Genomic DNA, 16,435 nt, shown 5'->3' with positions numbered 1-16,435 from the left:
AATCAATGAAACCAAAACAGAATTATTTGAAAAGAACAATGCAATTTAAAAACTTCTAGCCAGACTGATCAAGAGAAAAAGAGAACAAATGCTCAAGATTAGAAATGAAGAAGGGCATTTACTAGAGATCCTACAGACAGTGAAAGAATAATGAGTGAATAATATGAACAAATCTGCCAAAATATTTGACAACTTAGGTGAAATGTATATAAATCAATACCCTTAAAATGTTACCCAGTAATTCTATTTCTGGAATTTATCTTAAATAAATAAGCTGAATATACAGACAAAACTTTATGCCAAGATGCTTATCAAAATATTATTTATGTTAGAACTGCTATCTACCTTAAATGTCCAACAATAAGAGATTAGTAAATAAATTGTGATATATCCATAACAGTAGAATTCCCATATATAATGTTAACTTTTAAAATATTAGGAAATGACATTTTAGCAGATGGTGATCTCAATATAAAAAAACATGTATAAATATGCAGCCTTAATTTAGGTTAATGGGTTTTTTCTTAGTTCAATGATATATTTTCTTCTTAATATTTGCCTTATATTTTCCAAATTTGCTAAGAATGAAAGTCAATGCCATGTTTTCATGGTCATAGGCAAATAACTTGATTTTAAAATTGAAAATATAATTCCTTTCTTTTTCTGAAAACAGATAAGGTATAACCTTCCCCTTGATGCCAGTCAATTTGTTTTAGAAATTTAAGAACATACCTTTTAGGAAGAATTAGGATTTTAATTCTTTGCATATTTTATCTTACCCTTGGTAAGCACATTTTAAGGCCATCATTATGCATCTATTCCAGCAAGATGCCCAAAACTACAGCTTTACACCTCTCTTCTCAGTGTTTCTCACAGTCCAGGTGTCAGTAGGCAAAAGCAAAGCATTTGCTTCCCCTTATTTTTTCCTCTTATTGGCCCATGATCATAAAAACATCTCTTGATTTGAAACCATTCATTTCACTTTTCTCTTTGATGCTTCACATAAAAACCATGATTAAATGGAGGCTTCCTAGCAGTGGTTCAGATCATAACCACCTTTCCATTTGTGCACCTTCCAACTCCATCCAGCCCTTTAGTGTTTGCCATCTGAATTGCAATAATATCTAGCTCATCTGCCTCTGGTTTCCCATGAAAGCTCATTCTAAAGTAATTGTTCTAGTATACTTAGGACACAGTATATATTCTTTCTTTTTCAGAGGTCCTGTAGTAAATGACTTCCAGTTTCTTATGAAATCTCCATAGTTAATGAGAACTAAAAGTTACTTGATTAAAAACTTTTAGGCCTCTATCTTAAATAGGCCTAAACTCCCTTTTGGTACATGAAGTCTAATGATCTTGAACCATCAGAGGATTATGTCATGCCTTAAATTTAGAATAATAGGACCATTTCCAAAATATATAAACTTTTTCTTTGGGGTCTTTCTGTCATTTACATTTATATACATATGTAACAAAGAAACTATAAACCTTTGCTTATGGAGAATGACAACTAATTCATCAGATAACCATGTTGCATGGTTATGCTAGTAACTTGGTTTTACTGTATATGGGAGCCATGATTTGAGGAATATGTTTTATTTAGACTCTTTGGTGACATTGTTGATCCTTTTCTTTCCCTTGACCCCAATTATTTTCAGTTAGAGTCATTTAACTGATGTTCTCCTTTTCACACTTAATCCCCTCCAATCTGTTCTCCATACAGAAGCAAGAATGATATTTGAAAAATATAAATCAAAGCATGTCATTACACTTCTTAAAGCCCATTATTTTATTATCTCAATAGGTCAGAAAAGGCATTCAACAAAATCCAACTCCCTTTATTGATGAAACCACTCAGAAAAGTAAGAATAGAAGAGAACTTTCTCAACATAAAAAAGTCCATTTATGGGACACCCACAGCCAACATCTTACTGAATGGTGAAAATTTTAAAGCTTTCCCCCTAAAATAAGGAACTTGACAAGGATGCCTACTTTCACCACTTTTAATCAATATTGTTCTCGAGGTTGTATTAGCTAATATATGAGTTCAGCAAAGTAGCAAGGTTCAAGGTCAACAGACACACAAAAAAATTGTGTTCCTTTAGACTTTCTCTCTTGCAGGTCCAAAAGTCTCATTAACAATCCAAAGAGGAAATTAAGAAAAAATTACATTTACGATAGCATATAAAAAAATAAGATATCTCAGTATAAGTAAGATATCTCAGAGAAAGGCCTAAGAATACAAAAGACTTGTGTAATGAAAATTACAAACACTGTTGAAAGAAACTAAGGAAGACTTAAATAAATGGCAAGACATACCATGTTCATGGATTGGAAGAGCTAATATTTTTTAATGTCAATATTACCCAAATAGTATGCAAATTCACTGTAAATAAATAATAAATAATAAAAAATAAATTCTTATCAAAATTCTAGCAACCTTTTTTGTAGAAATGGAAAAACCAACCCTCAAATTCATATGAAACTACAAGAGCTCCCAAATGGCTAAAACAGTTTTGATATAAAAGAACAAGTTTGGAGGACTCACACTTACCAATTTCAAATTTACTACGAAGCAACAGTCATCAGAACAGTAAGATACTGACCTAAAGACAGAAAAATAAATCAATGGAACAGAAAGCAAATTCGAGCTTATAGAGGGAGGAAGGAAAGAGTAATATTTGAAAAAAAATATTTCAATTAAATTAAAACCCATAATATCTTCTGATTGTACTTAAAAAAGAATTTTCCAAATTCTAAACATGGCCCCTACTCACCCCTTGACTTCATTTTCACCACTTCCTGTAGGCCCAGTGTGCCTTAGCCATACGGTCTTCATTCAGTTCTTCAAATCATAAACACCAAACTCTTTCTCACCTTAGCCCCTCACAAGGCTCTGGAACATCATTCCCTAACACCTCCCACTTCTTCTCACCACATCCCTCATAAATTTTTGCCTGGTTGAGTCATGGATTTATACTTATATTTATAAGCCAAGATTAAATCTTGGCTTAAATATCACTTCTCAGAGGGGCCTTCTCTGAACCGCAAATGTAAATTTGATTCTTTGTATTATTTCTTCTTCTTCATAGTTTTTAGTTATATTTTGTTTTGTATACTTTACTGGTTTATGGACTTCCTCTCCTGCAAGTCCAAAATTTTCATGAAGGCAGGGGTTATTCACCACCATAAATTTCATGGTCTTGTTTGCTCGTCACCTGGTATGTAGTAAGTGGCCAACAGATTATTGTTGAATAGATGCATGAACAAGTGAAATAAAGAAAAAAAAAGAAGTAAATAATTAGAAAACATTCATGAGAAAGTATTACAATTTTACATTAAACAAAGAAAAGTATTAAAGCACCTATTTTTAATCTATTCAATTAGTAAAAATATTTGAAGTTATAATTCCCATTTTTGTCTAAGATTCCCAAAATCTTAGACATATTCAGACAGTCTATGAAGAGCAGGACCTCTCCCATATTCATTTTTGTTTATGTGTTCAATGTTGTTGAATGAGTGAAAGGATTAATACAATCGTTATGTAATGTAGTCTAGTTAAATGTGTTTGGAAACATCAAATTGTCTTTACTGACCCAGTGTTTCCTCTTCTAGGAATCTGTCATAAGAAATAGTCCTAAATATGGAAAAGTTTTTATATTTAATGCTATTTCTCAGAGTTTTTATTTATCGGAATAAAACACTGGAAACCATCTAAATGCTCAATAAAGTAAAGGCTGAATAAATCATAGTATATCCATAGAATAGTATATAAGCTAAGGGTTAGGATGATATAATGACCTAAAAAATGCTTATAGTATTAATGTAAATAAAGAACACAAAAACTGTTCTAACTGTTTAAAAATTCTATCCATAGGAAAAGACTGGAAAGAAATATGTCTTGCCGCTGTCTGCGGGTGATTTCCCCCACATTTAACATACACATATTTTTGGTTTTACAAGGGTTGTAATTATGTTATATTGTACATGAACAGCATATCTTGTATATTAAGGTCCAATTTCAGTTTCAGTACATTTAAATGAATCCTGGTCCTTACATTTTATAATCATTGAAATGAAATGCCATGCTTTCTCCCTTAGGATGATGGAATCATTGCTGAGGATTCCTTTGCTCATGGATTATATCACTCATCCTCTTGGCATGATCACAATAACTTCCTATCTAGTCCACGATTTTCCCACTTGAATTGTAAGTAATGGAATATTACAACAGTTTTTTATTGGATTCAAGAAAATGCAACTTATGGAAAGATGAATGTGTAAAGCCAGTGCATGATTGTGTTGTAAGTTTGTCAATTCACTATGTATCATAAAAATAATGCCCCCCAAAGAACATTTACAATATTCCCCAATTTACTAAAAAAAATACATGGAACCCCTTCTTATTAGACCTTACATTTCTCAGGAGAGCCTAAATAATTCACACCGTGAAATCGTAAGCAATTTTTTTGTTGTTTAGAGATCACTAGTAACTGTGCTTGGGAAGTTGGCTGTACTATAATAACAATCAAATCATCAAAAAGTTAAAAATCTTCACATGATTACTTTACAATTAGGTATTATTGTGCTGTCCATTTTTGAGTTTTTGTATCTAGTCCTGTTGCACAGTCTGTATCCCTTCAGCTCCAATTACGCATTATCTTACCCTGTTTCTAACTCCTGCTGGACTCTGTTACCAATGACATATTCCAAGTTTATTCTCGAATGTCCATTCACATCAGTGGGACCATACAGTATTTGTCCTTTAGTTTTTGGCTGGACTCACTCAGCATAATGTTCTCTAGGTCCATCCATGTTATTACATGCTTCATAAGTTTATCCTGTCTTAAAGCTGCATAATATTCCATCGTATGTATATACCATAGTTTGTTTAGCCATTCTTCTGTTGATGGACATTTTGGCTGTTTCCATCTCTTTGCAATTGTAAATAACGCTGCTATAAACATTGGTGTGCAAATGTCCGTTTGTGTCTTTGCCCTTAAGTCCTTTGAGTGTTGCTAGTTCTTCTGAACCGATGCAAATGTACTAAGAAACGATGATCATGTATCTATGTGATGATGTTAAGAATTGCTGATTGCATATGTAGAATGGTATGATTTCTAAATGTTGGGTTAATTTCTTTTTTTCCGTTAATTAATAAAAAAAAATCTTCACATGGAACTGTTTAGGAATACCTAATTTTTTGAAAAATAAGGATGCTAATATTTTACCTGCTAGATTTTACTCTATGAATACTCTGTAAATGTTGATAAAATCTCAACATCAAGGTTATCTTCCCTAGATACCATCTCCCACTATACACTCCTCATCTTCCCCTCCTATATTTGTTCTTCAGGTTTCCGACTTCAAAAACTTTTAAAGTTTAAGTGTGATCTCTGATATAAACTCCCACAATCTACTATAATTTTGCTTTAAAGCCCTTCTCATAATAATTGTAGAATTATTTGTTACTTGGAAAACATTTGGTGTACTGATTCTTTTCTCCACCAAAGAGTAAACTCAGTGAAGATAGGAACAATGTCTGTTTTGTTCAGCAACTTATATAGTTCAGGCATATAGTAAGTTTCCTCAGCTAGCTATATAGTTCAGGCATATAATAAGTGATTAATATTGGATTGTTTTTAAGTCTACTTTTATTTAAATTATTGGGACTCATGTTATTTAATGGATTCTTATTTAGATAGTTAGTTTACCCTTCAGTTTACCATGCACCTGGAGGATTGTACATTAATTTTGATAATTCTACCATTTAAAATAGCTAGATTTCTATAAAATAAATTACCAAAATAAGCCTCAAGGAAGTCACTGAAGTCCGAAGGTGAAAACTCTCACTTTTGTGAATTTATATTCTTGAATTCACTCATCAAATATTTACCAGTTTCTGATAAATGGTTTGTTTTTCATTATATCATGATTATTTTATTCCAAAAGCTAAGCATTTTCTCTTTCCTACCCTAATCATTTTTCCCTTTTTTTTGCTGTTTATAAAATTCTTTTTTTTATTAATTAAAGAAAAAAAGAAATTAACACAACATTTAGAAATCATCCCATTCTACATATGCATTTTTCCCTTTTATAAAAATATTTTTATTGTAAACTTTAACAAAAAAACATTCAAACATTCTTGACATACAAACATTCTGTACATGGTGTACAATCAGTGGCTCACAATATCATCACATAGTTGTGTATTCATCACCTTTTAACATTTGCATCTCTCCAGCAAAATAAATAGAAAAGAAAAAACTCATACATACCATACCCCTTACCCCTCCCTCTCATTGACCACTAGTACTTCAATCTACTCAATTTATTTTAACCTTTGTTCCCCTATTATTTATTTTTATCCACATTTTTTACTCCTCTGTCCATGCCATAGATAAAAGGAGCATCAGGCACAAGGTTTTCGCAATCACACAGTCACATATAAAAGCTTTATCATTATGCAATCATCTTCAAGAAGCATGGCTAGTGAAACACAGCTCTCCAGTTTCAGGTACTTCCCTCTAGCCCCTGTCCTAATCATTTTGCCAGTGATTTTGTATCTGCTTATACCCTCTGCAATTCTAAACTGGTACCTGCCCTTCAGTATAGATTATATCTCAAGTTGGTTATGACACCTCAGAATCTCATATACATGTAGACTAAACTTTTTTTTTTTTTTTTTTTTTTTTTTTTTTTTTTTTTTTAAGGAAAGACAGAGAGAAGGAAGGAAGGATAGAAGGAAGGAAGGAAGGAAGAAAGGGAAACATCTTTTAAACATTTTCTTGTTTTATTGTATTTTGTTTTTCCGTTTTTTGTTACATGGGTTGGGGCCGGGAATCGAACCGAGGTCCTCCGGCATAGCAGGCAAGCACTTTGCCCGCTGAGCCACCGCGGCCCGCCCTAGACTAAACTTTTTATCATTCATATTAAGCAGTGGAAAAATTTCCCCAGGTCTGCTGGGTATAAATAAACATATATGGGGAGAGATACGAGGCTCTATGCAGCATCAAACATAAGAGGGTCCCATCCGTTAAGACATTTAAGACAAACAGCACCATGATATGAGTGGAGAGCTCATTGTTCTATTGCTACTGAGTTGTGCCAATATGACTTCCCTAAGGCTCCCTAGAAAGGCAAATAGAAGGAAGCAGGTAGAAGACATTAGGGGGACGGCATCAAGTTTTTGGAGTTTTATTTAATATGAAAGGCAGTGAAAGAAACTGTATTCAGCTTTTTACTCAGTAGAATTTCATGACCAACTGTGATCATTTCCCTAATTAAAATATATTCCTCATAGACAGCTATAGATTTCCTGTATACAGCTACTGACTCAAAAGGAAAAATAAGAATAGAAAAAATATGTGAGAACATAATTTGGATAAGAAAATACTTATTATAGTATATTGTAAAATGTGGCTGGTAAATGCAGCTTAAATAGTGAACTTCTTTATTAATTTAAAGAAACACCCCTATTGATAGCTTTATGCTTTACTATTCTTTTTGACAAGTTTCTTTTATGATTTTCATCCCATTCTTACCTCTATATTTTCAAAAATAGCTTTTTAAATTTCATCACAGGTGCCTTATTGTTAGTCATTTTTAAGTGGCTGAATTAAACTTATTTTTAAAAATTGCATTTATTTTTATTTGCTTTTCTGAGAAATCTTGAATTTCCTATGCCTTTTTCATAACATAGTCTATTAAATAGAATGGAGAAAATTAAGATCACCTATTTCTCCATTTTTCTAGCACACAAAAAAATTTCAGTTTACTTATTGTAACTGTATTAAAGAGAAATTATAATTTCTCTTTAATCTCTCTTGATACCTCCAGAATTTAAAAAGGGAGATATAAAAATAAAAACAGAAACTACAGTAAATAGATAATACAGGGAACAGAAGAAGACTTGAAACAATATAATTAATATTTTCAAGGAGATAAGAGATATTCCATCCAATTAATAAGAGCAAGATTCTATGAAAGAAGAGCAGAAGATAAGAGGCCTCATAGCTTAAAAATATAATTTCCAGAGGGGCAATATTACATTTATAAGGGTTTTAGAATGAAAGAATTAAAAAAAAAACAAACAGAACAGAAGGCCAGGGGTGTCTAGATTCAAAGGGCCTACTACAAGTACAGCTGTTATCCTGAGATTTTCTTCATCCTCCTCTGTATTGGTTCCCATGGTTTCCAGAATCCATGCCTTCCTCTTTCTTGTTTTACTCCTTTATTTTGTGGGAGTACATCAAAGAAAGGGAAATAAATTTTTTCTTAATCTTTCTCAAAAAGGATTTCTTCTACTCATCCTTAAAGAGTTTAGCTGTCTATAAAATTCTACGTTGAAAATGATGTTCCTTTTGAAGTCATTCCACAATTGCTATTGCAAAACTTTATCTCATTTTTCATTCCCATTCTTTTTTTAATTTTTTTAACATGGGCAGGCACTGGGAATTGAACCCAGGTCTCCAGCATGGCCAGGCACAAACTCTGCCCCTGCGCCACCATTGCTCCCTTTTCCCATTCTTTTGAAGTGATCTCTACATTGCTTCTTCTTCCCTTTAGGAACTGTTAGGATTCTCCTTAACCCCAGTGAGTGTTGTGATAGTATGTCTTGGTTGTAGATATTGTTTTATTCATTTTTCTTGCGTCTTGTTGAGAGGGCCCTTTTTAATCTGTACTCTCATGTTCTTCAGTTCTCTCATATTGAAGGAAGAAAGGAAAATGTCTATCAAGGAAAATGTTTAGGAAAAATAAAGAAAACTGATAAATTATCTGATACAGTTGAGCACTTAGAAAAAAGTACTAATAGACACGTGGAAGATCTGGTTGAGCAATTAGAAACAATTAAGGATGGTTACAAAGAAAGAGCAGACGAAAACAAAGCAAAACAAAACATTGGTCATTTAATAATGCCAAGGAAAAAAAACAATGAGAAAGGAAACATCATCATAGAGTACCTGTTAGGTTTGTGTGAGCCATATTTACAGTCAAATAAGATAAATATTTACTGTTGGCATAACTAACAATTAAGATGTAACTATATTGGGAATTGGGTGGGTATGGATAGCATCTAAACAAGATAAATCAGAAAACAACAATGTAAGCATTTTTTAGAAAAAAATTGCTATAGATAGAGAAAATATAGCTAAAAGAGATGGGGAGCAGAATTGTGGGTTTGGAGGGTATGGGACAAGAGATTCCTGTTTTTCTATTATAACCCTTTGATTATTTAACTATTTGATATGTATGTGTATATTTTAGCTAAAAGTGATTCTTCTGCAAGTTAAGTGCGACTGAGAAAACCCCAGCTTTTATATCTGACTAGCAAGTTTCCAGTATTCTTGTTAACTTCTTAGTGGGACATGAAACTTGGGATTTAAAGTGTAGGACAGTTTAGAGCTATATGGTTCAAAGAGACCTGAGAAGGAGAGAACCATAGGTTCTTAGGCAGACATGAGTTTTTGAGCCCACAGAACAGATACTTTCTTACTTTAACTGAGATTTAAACTAGATGGGGCCCTTTTGTCTAAGGTGTAGACTCTAAGGCATTCATTCTGCTGAGTTAGGTGCCATTTCAAACTGTGACGAAACTAAAGCATAGAACCACTGACCATGGAAAAAAACAAAGGAAATGGGAAAATACTGCATAATTTGTGGTCTCTGAAATGATCCAGCGTTAATGAAAGTTTATTTTAAGTAGTAATTTATGTCAGGTTTGTGTAGTTCAAGTCAATTCAAGAAAAGGTAGATTCCTTCTGCCAGGAAGGAGGGAAGAAATGTATAAATTGTAAGTTTATATTACCATTGGAAATAGGAACACAGAAATCCACTATTTAGAGCCATGATCACTACCAAATTTATCCTGGCTGGCTACAAGTTCTGGCTATGATTCAGGACACTCTTTTAGAAGACTTGGATTCCATTACCTTTAGTCTGTAGACAATGGGGGCTTAGTAAGTGAGACTCATAATGTCAGCTTTTGAAACTGTCATTTTTAGTTTTAATAAGTTACAACTGACCACTAGTCTTCATGTATAGCTCCTTTTAGGCTAAAGTAATACAACTTCAGGACAAGGCCTTCACTCATAGGTCCTGGACCAAACTAGACCTGAGTGAAGTCTGTAGTAACTTGATAAGTTTTCAAAATCTTGAGTCATGTGTCACCCAAATGCTTGTTTGTCAACTTGGTATCTCTAAACTAGATTTTTAAAATAGATGCAAATAACAATTTTTCAGGAAATTTTAATATGGTTCTAAAAATTAAAGTATTAAAGTTTATTGGGAATAAAAAGAAAGAATTGTTTTTTCCTCAGGGGAAAATGCTGTCTAAGGATTACGAAGGAGTTTGACAAGTGAATCTTATGGATTAATTTAACTGGATATTCTTTAAAAAGAAATCAACATAAAATCACAAACTTTATTTCACTTCCTGATCTCAATTTGCATTGCTATAAAAAGAAAAGCTGGTATTCTTAGTTTGCAATTTGAGGTGCCCTTAATGGCATGGAAGTTCCTTGGATGAAAAATTGCTTATACACACAAGAATAGCACACTATTTTCACTATAGTTAATTGGTAATTCCTGTGTTGAAGATCTGCTTATTGTCCACCTAGCAAACCATGACTAGACATATTTGTAGTCTACCTTTACACTTATAAAATAAAATGCTGAAGATTTATAGCAATTAAAATGTTGGGATACTGATAAGTTAAGAAAATTGTTTCTTGGATTTATTTTTTCCATGAATACGCAAACTTTCTGTGTCTCTCATTTGATAGCTTCATTTTATGTGACTGTGTTTCAGGTAATTTTCACTAACCAATTGAGTGCAAGGTATTGAAAAATAGTTGGGTTCTGATTATTGATATTTGACAAAGTATTCTCTAGAAAACAAGTAAAAAAAAAAATCCCAATTGACCTCCTCTTAAAAATCTGCATGTGTATTCATTTGCTGAACCAAATTTACTGAGAGTTGATATACAGGCTCTGTTTTGGAGTCTGGGGATGTAGTATTGAACAAGACATATGAAGTCACCTTGTCTCATGAAGGAAACAGGTATTAACCAAGTTAATGAAATAATTTAAAATGATGATAGGTGCTATAAGTGTGAAGTGATAGAGGACCTAGAACAGGACCACTACTTTAGATCAGGGCTACCACTCTGAAGAAGTTATAATTATACTAAAACTTGGAAAGCAAGAAGAACCAGCCCAACTAAAACTGGGTAAAGAGTTTTCCCAAAGAGGAAAGTAAGTGGAAAGACCCAGAGAAGAAAGGGATTTGGTCTGTTAGAGAGAGGGTGTGCCCGCTAAAGCAGGAATGAGTGAGTGAGGAAGAGTGGCAGGAGATGAAGTCTGAATGGAGTCTTTTCAATCATAATCTGATGTTTGATTTTATTCTAAATTCACTAGGAAGCAATATATATGTGAGTGTTGGGGAATATGCAATAAGTAACCTGATTTACCTCTTAGAAAGATAATTCCAGTTGTGATATGGAAAAAGAATTAAAAGAGGGAAGGAATGAAGACAGAAAGAGAGAAAATGGTGGCTTGGGCTAGGATGATGGTAATGGAGATGATAGAAGTGGAAGATCTCAGGTCCGAAGTTTAGGAGCTAGAATCATCAGAACTTGCTATTAAATAGTATAAGTGGAGCAGGCAGGTTGAAGGAAGAGAAGAACCAACCAAAGTTTGAGAAACTGGGCGGATCGGTTTATCATTTTCTAAAACTAAAGGACTAAGGGATGAGCATAATCCACAAGGAGAAATCAAGAAGAAAGATTTCACATAGGCAGTTGAATTTAGACATCTGGTGCTCAGAAGAGAGATAGGAGGTAGAGGAGAAAACAGTTCCATTTAACTAACAAAGAGGATTCTGAAAAAGGAATTCCTAAGATTTCTCCCTCAAAATTCTGTATGTGCATTTATATATGTAGTTTTATATCACTGCATCCTGACCAAACATACGTCTTCCATTCTCAGAGACTCTTCAAATTTTTTTTCTTAAATCATATGAATATGTGTTTTTGAAAATATGGTTAACTGATTGGTCCTCCACTGAAGATCTGCCAATCAATGTAAAATCGTAATTACAGAAAACTACAACAGATACAATGATTAATTATCTTTTGCAAAATTAATTTTTTTAACCCAGAGTTTATATTCACCTAGGTTTATTTTGTCTTTTCTCTTCCCTTGCCAGCATTAACCAAAAGAACAGTTCCTCCAGATTCAGCTTCAGTGAAAGAAGATGCCACAAGTTTAACAATGAATAGAAGAAGTCCACAATCCAAAAAGGAGGAATATGAGAGCAAAAAAAACACAATGTAATTATTTGCATTATATGAGTCTTTTAAAAAATAATAACATATCTATCCTTGCTACAATTTGACCCAGAATATCTAGCAGATATACATACCTGTTGCAGTTTCTACTCTTGAGTGTTGCCAACAGTACAGCTGTGAAGTTAAACCAATCCGGGTGATATTGGCCGAATGATATGCACCTGACTTATTTGCAGTTTATACCAGGGTAGAACGATTAATATTTTTCATTTGTATTTTCCTTTTTTAAGTGTGATCAGTTCACATACCTTGACCAAAATGTGGATTTATAATTGAGGTCTTTCAAAATGATTGGCTAAAGAGGAAGAAAATGAGTTTCCCTTGAGGCAAAAGTTGCCAGCACTTTAGATTCAGGGAGCATTTATATAAAATTGATTTTTAAAAAAAATTATTTCTTCGTAACAAATTATCATGTGTTATAACATGTCATGGAGATATGCACATATACTATTAGCTGGCCACTTTATAAATGCTCAGGATCATTACATCCATCATCTCAGCAGTCTATTACTTACATGCAATATCTTAAAATTATCCCCAATCATCCATGTTTAATATCAAAAAACAATTTATAAATCATTCCTGAATTATAATGCACTGTAAAGAATTCATAGCATTATTTATTTATTTGTCTTTTTGTGGCCTTAAACACTGGGATCATTTCAGTCATATCATTGACTATCTTTGCTTTACTCTAAAATCACAGTTCCATACTCCCATGTCCATAAGATTAATTCTGCATGAGTTTTTATATAATTTGATACTATCTATCTGCCTTCAGCATCACAAGTTTTCTCAATATTAAAGTGCTTTTAAGAACTTATCCCCCTTACATGCTGATCTACCAGTGGAGAAAGATTTTTATTAAATGCTAAATAATAGTAAACATCCAGGAATTGAATTCCACTGGGTCTTGGAAAGATTTTGCACAGTAACAAGTACAATAAAGCAATACCTTTATAATGTGCATTACGTTTTGTGTTTATTAAAATATACTTGCCAGATTTCTTGCATTTCATAGAGATACTTCTATTTCTACTTAAGATAAACTTACATATTTTGAATATGCAAAAGAAGAAAATAGCACTCTCATTTCATGAACTTGAATACAACTGTTACTATAGAAGATGGAGATGTTTTCTATATATAAAAATACATACAGATATGGTGAGTTTGTACATAATCTATATAATCTCTGAAAGTGCTCCATCCATTTATTTTCTCATTTATTCATTCCCAAAACCTTTTATTGAGTTCCTGCTGTATACTAGGGGCTGGAGAGAAGAAAGAGACAAAAAAACAAACAAACAAAACAAAACAGTGTCTATGTCCTGAAGTTTGATTGGCGTTAGGTATTACAAAAGGGGTGATGTGATCAGATCAGCTGAAGAAATCCAGGCTAAGATAACATTGACAGGTCTTGTTCTGTTTCATTTTGTCTTAATCTACTAGTGAGCATTATGAGTAGGAGGAGCCCTTTTGGGAGGAGTAATGCAAAGTCCTGGCGTTTCACGTGACCTATTTCAACTCTATAGGAATATTTGGAGTATTGAGAAATTATTTCAGTATTTCTGTTGATGTTTTGACAAATACCATAGTAGTTTATCTCTTTGGATCTAAATGACTAACAGGGAATAAAATAAGGAAAAAAGGTTTTATTTAAATCCTAACGATAAAAGTTAGTTAAAATAGCTTCTCCCTTTGTGTATCTATTGTCATAAAAAAAGTTATATCAGGCCAGTTAGACCTGAAAGTTTAAGGTAACTCAGAACATTTACTTGGAAAATCTTTTAAAACAATTTTCTGATGATTTTATAACAGAAGGGAGACAAATCATATGAAAGACCTTTTTAAATCTGAAAAAAAACAAAACCAGTATATCATGTTACTGAATGTCCTTTGCTACAGTTGGATGAATGAAGGTGTCTGACTTTAAATATGGAACACACATAACTTCAAAGCAAATCCAACTTTTTGTGAGCGAGAGTTTTGTTAAATTCCTTGGCTCCTTTGTTTATATGGAATTAGATCCAAGGACCTGTCTCCTCTAAGTATTTTTCCTATCTCTTACAGTCCCATAAGCTTGAATTGGAAGTCAAAAGGAATGCTTTAGGAAACACTAATACCTTGATTTATGTATTTCAAAGTCAGAAACAGTTTTTCCTTTTCTCACCTTTTTTGGCAGGATAGTATCAATTATCTGTGATTTCAACCCCATTTGTGTTGTGGCTGGTCAGCCATATTGCTTGTAGCACTGAGACATTGTAAAGGAGAGGACTTACTCTGCAGTGAGCCTGGTTTCAGGCTTAATTTGAAGATTGACCTTTTTGGTTTAATAATTTTGATTCTTCTGGCCATCTTTCTCCCCAAATACACTAAACTTCCATTGAAGTTGTTGAAGGCTGCAGAGGGAAGAAACACAGCTGGGCGAAATCTGGCTTGATGTTTTTCCCTTTGGCTAAGATCATATTATTTCTTTGACTAATTTCTGACTTGAAAGTTGAAAACCGGTTGGTTATATAACATCTTATGCATCTAGTTTCCCAGAACCCACCAACTTTTCTTATTGTTACAGTTTAATTATATAATTTTACTAATAAAGAAAACATATAGTATAATAAAATAGCAAGTTCATGGCATTTGGATTCAAAGATTGCATGGATAAAAATTACCTTCCTACTCACTTAAGAAAACAACTAAGCCTATTTTTCTCCTTTCATCTATGGTAAATGCATTTTCCATTTTGAGTCTAAGTTCTGTGGTATGCAGATTGTATTTAGATTCACAGTAATTGTGTTACATTTTCTCTACCTAATCTGTATTAAGTCTTATCATTAAATAGTAAATTTATTTTTTTAAACAAGACCAAATTCTTATATATAATGAGATGGTGTATTTATTTGGAAAATGCTTTTTTAGAAAGGGATAAATACCTCAAATGGTTCTACCCCAGATTTGTATTATAAACCCAACTGCACCATCCTATGGTAGCCAAGAATGTGAGTGTTCATTCAGTAAGCTATTTCTTTTCCAGGGTTTTTATATTCCCTTCTCAAACAAAATTGTCCCAATATTTTGTCTCAATTTAAAACAAAACAGAAATTTGTAATTTTCATGACCTTCAAATGAGAAAGTATTCCTCACGAAAGCATCTGATTTTCTTGGATCAAATCTAAACCATGAACCTTAAGCTGGAAAGGATTTGGGGAAAGTTTGTATATAAAGGAATTTCATGCCCCAAAGTATTATGTAAAAATAGTTACATCTTCCAACTCTTAAGCTCTCAATGTTTAACAATAAAAACAAATCAGTTTGTTCCTATTCAGGATACAGAAGTTTAAACCAAGAAAGATTCCATTTAGTTTCATTTCCATACAAACCATGACACATCTAATTTGAGGATCAGAGAATCCTTACATCTAGAAGCAGAACTTTGGATTACAAGCCCCCAAACAAATTTAAGGGAAATCTCCTCATGCCTTTGATTAGTAACAAAAAATCACCCTGGTCTGGTGAAACCAGCTCAGCCTTCAAATTCTAACCTTATCTGTCCCCATCTTAGCTCTCCTGCTATATACACACCAATGTGCATGTCTTACCTAAATCCAAGCCCAAACCAAGTCATTCCGAGGATTCTACCGGGTCAGCCCCTACTGTTGACCTCTAAAGACTACTAACTATACAACCCATATTGAGGGGCTAGACTATGGGGTTTGTGACACCTGTATTTATTGCAGGACCAGCCAATTAGAAAAGGACGTTTAGTGCCACAGGCCTTTGACTCCTCTTACTGTTGAAACCATAGGCATACTTCTGTGGCTGGGTATCTTTTTTTTCCTGATGGAGCTTGACTCTGACTTGTATGCAAAGCTATGTGACAGCTGTGCATGTGACCTAACTGCCTTGCAATCTGCAGGAATAAACCAGATTTATAATCTTAGTAGTATGTTAATACCCTTTCAGGAGATTAATCAAAACAATATATAATTCAAATGACCTCACCTTTCAAAATGTAGAACTTTAGGCCTTTGAACATATAGGTTGTGAAAGTGAAGAAAATAAGATGCTATGAAGACAGAATGGAG

At 33.2% G+C, this 16,435-nt stretch overlaps 1 protein-coding gene and 1 long non-coding RNA gene across 9 annotated transcripts in view; one reads left to right on the top strand and one right to left on the bottom strand.

Moving 5' to 3' along the window:
* CEP128 (centrosomal protein 128) overlaps positions 1 to 13,317 on the top strand; it is a 667,241-nt gene extending 653,924 nt beyond the window's left edge. For all 6 annotated transcript variants that reach the window (XM_077123220.1, XM_077123226.1, XM_077123222.1 and 3 more), the window contains 2 exons: positions 4,102 to 4,210; positions 12,209 to 13,317. In XM_077123220.1, coding sequence (XP_076979335.1) covers positions 4,102 to 4,210; positions 12,209 to 12,336 — 237 coding nt within the window. In that variant the 3' untranslated portion in view covers positions 12,337 to 13,317. The remainder of the gene's footprint in view (positions 1 to 4,101; positions 4,211 to 12,208) is intronic.
* LOC143652076 (uncharacterized) overlaps positions 1 to 16,435 on the bottom strand; it is a 46,722-nt gene that overhangs the window by 4,309 nt on the left and 25,978 nt on the right. For 2 of the 3 annotated variants that reach the window (XR_013160389.1, XR_013160388.1), the window contains exons 3-4: positions 3,125 to 3,218; positions 2,555 to 2,606 (exon numbers count right to left, since the gene is read on the bottom strand). This is a non-coding gene — a long non-coding RNA (uncharacterized LOC143652076). The remainder of the gene's footprint in view (positions 1 to 2,554; positions 2,607 to 3,124; positions 3,219 to 16,435) is intronic. The other variant, XR_013160390.1, reaches the window with a different exon arrangement.

The sequence above is a fragment of the Tamandua tetradactyla genome, chromosome 12 (genome assembly GCF_023851605.1).
Source record: "Tamandua tetradactyla isolate mTamTet1 chromosome 12, mTamTet1.pri, whole genome shotgun sequence".
Taxonomy (NCBI): Eukaryota; Metazoa; Chordata; class Mammalia; order Pilosa; family Myrmecophagidae; genus Tamandua; species Tamandua tetradactyla.
This window is presented reverse-complemented; position numbering and strand designations above follow the sequence as displayed.